Source organism: Coturnix japonica, chromosome 2 (assembly GCF_001577835.2).
Source record: "Coturnix japonica isolate 7356 chromosome 2, Coturnix japonica 2.1, whole genome shotgun sequence".
In the NCBI taxonomy this organism is placed as follows: domain Eukaryota; kingdom Metazoa; phylum Chordata; class Aves; order Galliformes; family Phasianidae; genus Coturnix; species Coturnix japonica.
In genome coordinates, this window is record NC_029517.1 from 39,290,600 (window position 1) to 39,298,452 (window position 7,853).

The 7,853-nt window shown below is 44.2% G+C and overlaps 1 protein-coding gene across 1 annotated transcript; it reads left to right on the forward strand.

The window, feature by feature from the left end:
• The first annotated feature begins 5,793 nt into the window (after positions 1 to 5,793).
• Positions 5,794 to 7,791, forward strand: XCR1 (X-C motif chemokine receptor 1). The gene has a single exon (XM_015854024.2). The coding sequence runs from the start codon at positions 5,989 to 5,991 to the stop codon at positions 7,000 to 7,002; it is 1,014 nt and encodes a 337-aa protein (XP_015709510.1). The 5' UTR covers positions 5,794 to 5,988; the 3' UTR covers positions 7,003 to 7,791.
• The last annotated feature ends 62 nt before the right edge of the window (positions 7,792 to 7,853 follow it).

The window sequence follows — 7,853 nt, forward strand, 5'->3', positions numbered from 1 at the left end:
AAAGATGTGCTGCTTATCAAAAATTCATGGAGAGTGTAATACTTATCCAGTCGGACTTGGCCAGATTGCGCTCCCATCTGAAACTCCAGTAAGATGCCATTGAGCCCTGACCAACTGTTGGTTGGAAAGACCACTAAGATCATCTAGTCCAACCATCAGCCCATGCCTGTGATTGCTCTATACCAAGCTCCAGACATCAGCTTCTGTCCTTCCCTTGAGCACCTCCAGGGATGGTGACTCCACCATTTTGCTTTAAAGTGATGCTTTCACCTTGAAAAATGAAACAAGCAGGCAGGGTCTGCCATCCATCATGAGATATTTTGGTTCCCAGTAGATGTGTGTTTTTCTTCTCTTTTCACTAATAGCAAACCCCATCAATTTTCATTTCAAGTGTACCTGAAAATTCCCTATTGCTGATGAGGTTTCCATCTCACTTCACTGCCAAACCATGTAACACCCACACAGATGCAGTCAGCGCACAGAGCCTTGCAGGAGAGATGCAGCTCTATGGAGACCACAGGAGAAGCAGCCCAGGTGGGCACTCCGATCAGATCTGACATCCCAGCCGCTCAGCTCACCTGTAGCAGGGGCAGATGCAGGCATGGATGTAGGTGCTGTATCTACCTGCTGAAGAGCAGACACTCAGCTGAGCTTCCTTTTGAAGAGCTGCGGCTGCACAGACCCCTGACAGGCGCCCCTGCCCATGCAGGACGACGGTTCAGCCTGTCCCAGCGTGCCACCTGCTGCCAGCCCGCCCGCACTGCGGGTCAGTGCAATGCTGCCGCTTTACTTCAGCTGAAAATCCCCTAGTAGATGTGTTTTAATGGAGAACTGCCCCAAGGTTCCTCCAGAGCTGTAGTTAGATACTGTCACAGTCCATCCTCTGTAATTGATTCCCTGTACGCCCAATTTTATATTCTGTCCAGCATCCTCCATAGGCTGGGAGAGTCTTCACCAGCCACACTGCATCAGTAGCAACAGGTTCCATCTTTTGCCATTGGTGGGAAAAGAGAAAACATGAACAGGGAGCTGAGCCATTTGGTATCTTAATCATAGAAGAGAGCTTGAAAGTGAAGGGCTTTCTGAGTGTGATCTGCAAGCAGACAAGCTCTCCAAGAATCTGGGTTGTTTTTTGTTGGTTTTCTTTTTTTTTTTTTTTTTTTTTTCAGTCTGTGTCAGCTGCTGTTTAAAACCTCCCCCTGCAAACCTCACTTTGCTCATATCAACCGCATAACGCTATTGTTGGTCTTATACAATGCAGCAGCAGCTTGTGATGGGGTTTGGCAGAAGTCCGGCTTCTCAGTGCTCTGCGAAATTCTGTAGTAAAAAAACAATCTCACTTTGTTTCAGAAGAAGAAACAGTAGTTTGTGACAGAAAGAAACATAGAAATTGCTCTGAAATAATGTGGGCTGAGCTGGGAGTCCACATTGAGAGCTATGGTGCCCACTTCTAGGAAGACCCAGAACATCAGCACCCAGAGCTCAGCCCTGCAGGATTCTGAGGCTCAGTGAGAGCAGAATTAGCACAGGAGCTGGAGTGGAGCTCAGGATTGGTTTAGATGTTTTGGTTGCTTCATTTCACATGGCTGTGGCAGTGTGATGGTGTCTGGCTGCGTCTTCAGAGAAAGAGAGGCCGCCAGGGAGCCCCAGGCCCAAACAGCATAGTATCAATGGAGAAAACAAAGACACCTCTTCCATGTGAGTTGAGTGGAGGAGAGATCCTGCAGGACTGGAGCTGCGCCCAAGTTCCCTCTGCACAACTCAGGAGCCAGGGAACAGCTTCAGGAAACAGCTTGCCAGCCCTTGTTGCACAAACCTTATCTGCCCTGCCTGTACTTATAGCAATAGCTCACCAAAGGACAGATGGCTGGAGATGTTATGAAATGTCTCAGGAACTGGAATACTGAGATTTCGTCTCGGTCCATCCGTGATTCACACACAGAGCCCCTAGTGTTGCTGTCTGCTGTGGAATGTGCCTTGAATCTGTTTCTTTTTTTGGCTAAAGAACAGTTTTGGTGGGCTCACTGCTGCTGGCCACCTGCCTGCTCATACTTGGGTGCCCCTGAACCCCACGGATTGCCAGATGGAAACAAAGCAAAGTGCAGCGGCTGCACTAGGATGAAGCATTTTGAGCAACAATGAATCTTCTGTACAAGAAGACAAACAACATGCTGGAGAAAAAGTCCTGTGGCAGTCCTGTCCTGCGGGCAGAGCAGCAAGCCATGCACAGCTGGATCTTATTGCTGGGCTCATTCTGAATGTCTCAGGCAGCAATATGTCTGGCCAAATCTGTGAAAGGAACAGCTGTGCTCACGGGGACAGCCAAGCAAAGGGCTTCTGCTCTGAAAAGCCTCCTGAAAGCATGAGCTGAGACTCTCAGGATGGATCTCATACAGCCACATAGAGCTGGTGTAGCTGAGTTGAGCTGGACCAACCATCGTTTCCTCAGCCTTTCTTAACATCTGGGGAGAAACATCTGAGGAGAGGGGATCCCATATTAAAACAAAGCTTTTGCGAATGCACCATTTTCAGGCTGTGCCTCCAACCTGCCTCAGGCCCGTGAGCAGACATGCCACACAAGGGGGAAGTGCTGGATTTATGGGGAAGTGGTGGCTAGAACAGCACGGGAGTGTTTTTGGTTGTGGTTGTGTTCTTGTGGTGCAAGTTTTAATTGCCTCACTGTTAACATAAACAGTTCTCAGAATGTAACTCTGGGTCTTTCGTCTTTCTCATCAAATACAATTTATTTTGCTTTAGGCTCATTGTTATATCCAAGGCAGAACTGGGAAACCAAGGTGCTGCTCTGGAAACATCCTCACATCCTCCTTATGTGGAGGCATTAGTTTTGCTAGGCTTTAGAGGGCAAGCGTGCATTTATTTCCCCCAAAGGTAAAATGCACTCTTCTGCCTTGCTCATCATATTTATTTTGTGACTGAGACAATTCACAAAAGATTAGAGTGAACTTCTTCACACACATTTTAATTAATAGGATTCTTAGATAGCTTTAAGATTGATAATTAAATATATGGCATAGTCCCTGTGCGCTCTTTAAGAGCAGCCAATCTTGCAGTATGGAATTGGGAGTATACAGTACAGACAGAGACGCTGCATGTGGTGCTCAGGGACATGATTTAGCCACAGGCTGTTAGGGTACTCTGGTTAAGTTGTGGTTGGACTTGATGATCTTGAAGGTCTTCTCCAACCTGAGTAATCCTATGATTCTGTGATGGCTCTATGTGTGCATGTAACAGTGTTTAACTGGCTTCAGAAACTCGTAGCTCTGTTCTGCTTTATTCATGAAAATAAGAAGTTGATCTGCTCTGTCTGATCTGCCAAGAAAAGCAGCTACTAATAACTGGAGTGGTGCTCTTTTCACGACTGAATAAAAGAGCAGTTAGACTTGGAGCAGATGGAAAAGTGGTACATCAGTCACTGCCTGGGCTGCGAGAAGTCCTCTAGTGTTTTCTGCCTTGCCAGAACATCTCTAAGAGAAATCAGAGTTCTGTGTCAAATATAGGAATCAATCTTGTCATTTACAAAAAATGATCTCGTCATTGGTTCTACAATTCTGTGGTTCAGCTCAGAGGCTTGGTTTGGGATAGAAGACAGCATCCCACTCAAAGGCAGTGTAAGAATGCAAATGTCAGATATTTCCCCACCTTCAAACTCTAGAAGAGAGGAAACTACTGCAAAACTGTAACAAAGAGCTCTGGGGTGTGTTTCCATCTTTTGGGAAAGGAGAAGTTGGAGAGAGAAGAAAAGATCACAACCTCTTCCTCATTGTAACAAAACAAGAATAAAAAAAAAAAGACTGCTGCCAATTTTACCTCCATGGCCACTTTGGATGAGGGGGAAGGCTGCTCCTTCAGCAGTGCAGCAATAGCCCTTCAGTTGCAGCTAACAAATGTCATTCTTTGTCCTGGCTCTTTATCTGATGTGTTCATACCTCCCCAGACATGGATTTCCATAGGGCTGATGTCCAGGACTGAGAGGCAGAGCTCAAAGGCAGTGAGGCTGATTAGGAGTTGAGTTTTTAGTACGTGTATCACCTGCCTTGTGAAACCCATGGGGCACAGGTGTGAGCACCAGCCTCAGAAAACAACCCCAACTCCAGCACAGATTCTCCTTTAAAGATTGGGTAATGCTGGTTTTGGATTTTATTTTTGCTTAACTAGGCCTTTTGGGGACTGCGTAGAACTGAACTGGCCAAGGAAAGCCTGGCTGACTTCTCATGGGAAAAAAGCTGTGATTTTTATGGCCAATAAAACAAACAAACAAATAAATAAATAGTCACATTTAAGTGGTTTTTTTTTTTCCTCTCTGTTCCAAACTGAAATAAAAATATGTTTAAGGAAGCAGCTAGCCGGAGAACACACATTGATTTTCTGACTTCACCTTTGCTTCCAGGGTAGGGAAAGAGCAAAACAGCCCACAAAACCAGCTAACTTTTTATACCAAGAAACCTGGAGAACAGGCTATGAAGCTATGAAGCTCTATCAGGAGGTTGAATAAAGTGGCCCCGAGATGCTCCATAGGTAACTCCCATCACTACTGCATAGCATGGTAGGGGACTTCTTTGCAAGCCTCTCTGCTGTATTCCCCACTCCTAGCAAGGATATCATTCCTCCTTCATATCCTCCTAATGAGGATATTCCTGATGAGGGTGAGCTTAACCTTTTCACTTTTTCAGTGTAATGCTCCCTTTCTAAGGGAGCTGTCTCGCCTGTCTCTGTGCTTGAAAAATAACAACAATAGCAAAGACCAGCTGACAGAGGAAGTCTAGCTGAATTTTCAAAGACAAACAAAACTGAATTAGAGGCCTCTAATAATAACACTTCCACATTTCTTTGTGATATTTTTTAACTCTAATACTCAAAGACAGATCAGTTCGTCCTGCGTGCCTCAAGATGGCAGCACGGCACCGCCGGAGGACCGCAGGGTCCTGTTCCCAACATGACAGTGCCTGTGGTGACAGATGTGGCAGGGCTGCTCGCTTCCACGGGCCTCCTGCAAACAAACACTCCGCGTGTCGCGTCCAGAACCGGGCAGCTACATCCCTGATGCTGTCAGCTCTGGCTGACCATAGCCACCCACGAGTGCAAGAGCATCAGCAGCTGGGCTGCCCTTTCCTGCTGCAGGCACAATCTTTCATCTCTTCAGTCTCCTCCTGATTGTAGCAGACAGATTCCTCTTTCCATAACCCAAAAGTGAAATTGGTACCAACATGATTTTTGCCTGAATGGTGAAATTTCTTTCTTGTGACTGCACTTCCAAATAAGTTAGTGGCAGGTCTCTCACCAGCTTCAGTCACACTGGGATTCACAGAATCGTACAAGTTGGAAGGGACCTCTGGAGGTCATCATACTATTAATTTTTCTATGCCTATTTCTATACCTATTTTAGGCCAGTTTCATGAAGAAACAAGGCCAGTGCGGCCATGCTACCCTTGTATGTCCACCTGGCCAAATCTCATTCATCCTCCAAGTCCCAATAACTTTTGATAGTGTTGGCCGGTTTCAACCATTGAGCTGAGATCACATTCCTACCTGCAATCAGGCTGGCAGGCAGGTGAAGCTGCTAGAAGGAGGTGTCAGCTGGTCTGTATCATTCCGGACTACCTAAAAAACAGTAACAGATCTGAAAGTCTTGGCACCCGAGGTTCTTACGTTAAAAAGTATTTGTATTGTAAAAGTTTAACAATTAGTATCGTAGCATCTGCCTTAGTCATTAAAGATATTGATGTTGTCTTGAGGATCTTTAGGATCTACCTGTTTGTGCTCTAGTTGTTAAGAGGAAATGACTCTGTTCTATCCCAAAAATAGGACAAATAAAAAAGTTTCACTGCTTCTTTTCTTCTCAAAACAGAAGCATCCAGAATGGGAGTTTTGTTTTCTTATCACTTTTCACAGACATTTTAACTCCAGTGGTGCTTAGTGTTTGCGGAGTTTGCAGAGTTCCAGTGTTTCTGCTGGAGTTTGCAGAGACAAATGGATGAAGAACAGTATCCATCTGGTTGGGAAGACAATTACTCCTTTGAATACTTTCTTAATGAAAGCAACGTCTGCGAAATGGGAAACTATTTTACATTTTACACCCATTTAACTACTGTTCTCTATACTCTGGCATTTTTGCTCAGCCTGCTGGGAAACACTCTGGTGTTGTGGATCCTGTTCAAATACGAAAACCTTACATCTTTAACAAACATCTTCATCATGAATCTTTGCGTCTCTGACTTAGTCTTCTCCTGCATGCTGCCATTCTGGGCAGTGGACCAGACCTTCGGGTGGATTTTTGGTGAGTTCCTTTGCAAGGCAGTGAATGCCATTTTCTCCGTTGGCTACTACAGTGGTGTTTTCTTTCTAACTCTCATGACTATTTTACGGTACTTGTACGTCGTGAACCCTCTTTCTACTCTGAGATCTCAGACACAGTACTGTGGTTCTCTGGTGTGCTTGTTTGTTTGGACTTGCAGCATTTTAATTGTGGTTCCTGAGATGATTCACACCACAGTGGTAGAAACCTTGGAAGAGGTCAGTGCCTGTGATTATGATGACTGGAAATGGAAAAAAGTGGACATTTATCAACGAAACATACTCTTCCTGATTTCCTTTGGGATTATCGTATTCTGTTACATCAACATACTGATAATTCTGCTTGGAACAAGATCTCGCAGAAAGCAGAGAACTGTGAAGCTCATCCTTGTTATTGTGGTGGCTTTCTTCCTGAGCTGGGCACCTTACAACATCCTCAGTTTTCTGACTACTTTTCCACCGCCTTCCTGTCAGTATGAAAAAGACATCGTCCTTGCCTTTCACATCAGCCGTAAAATTGCTTTCTCCCATTGCTGCCTCAATCCCGTGCTCTATGCATTTGCTGGAGTCAAGTTCAAGAGGCACTTGTTTCGTTTATGCAGACAGTATTTACCCTGTGGCGATGAAGTCTCCAGCCCCCGGATTGGCTCTCAAGGCAAATTCCACTATGAAGATGCATCCATCTACTGAAGGGAGACCACACTATTGGCACTATTAGTCTAGGATGAACTTTCAGATTTTAAAGGTCAGGCATGAGCTCCAATTCTTAAAGTCCCTTCCTTGGGAAAGTGGCAAATTTTGTCTTTGCAAACATATTGTATGTGGGAAATGATTAAAATTATATTTGCAGGAGGCTGGAGAAGCCAATAAGTGACCTCAGTGGTTTGTAAGTCTTATCTTTATGCTTTTTGGCACAGTGATACAAAAGAACGTTTGCTTTTTCCTTTTGGAGTTAAAACTTCAGGTCCTAATGTGAACATTGGTGTGCTTTTCTTTCTTGATTTTAATTGTTTATAGCATGGACACTTTAGCATTTCTGTAGCTTTTAATGCCTCACAGCATTTGTCAGTGCTGAACTCACTGATTTTCTCTGCACGAAAATGTTCATCGACCTGTTGGCAGGCAAATATATATGAAGCCAAGAGAACATAAAAAGCTTTGTTTTTTGACCTGCTTCACACCTGTCTATATACTGTATATGCCTTTATCTCTGATGTATGTGAACATCTTATAAATGCTTATGAAAAGTCAATAATTGTAACAGAAGCACAAACTATTTAAACAGTCCTGCCCTGCTCACATTTTAACAAGGTATTCAAATCTGCTTGTAGCTTAAGCATATATCTGAGCATGTAAAGGTGATGTGAAATATTATCCAATCCTACTGTTGTCTATCATAACCAGAAGTAACTCATGTAGAGATTTCTTCTACTGGTACTAATAAAGTGATACTAATAAAGGTTCAGAAATTCAAATGAATATTACATTGTCACTTTTGTTTTCTGCCTTTGAGAACTACCTATGAGAGCTGAAGTATTTTC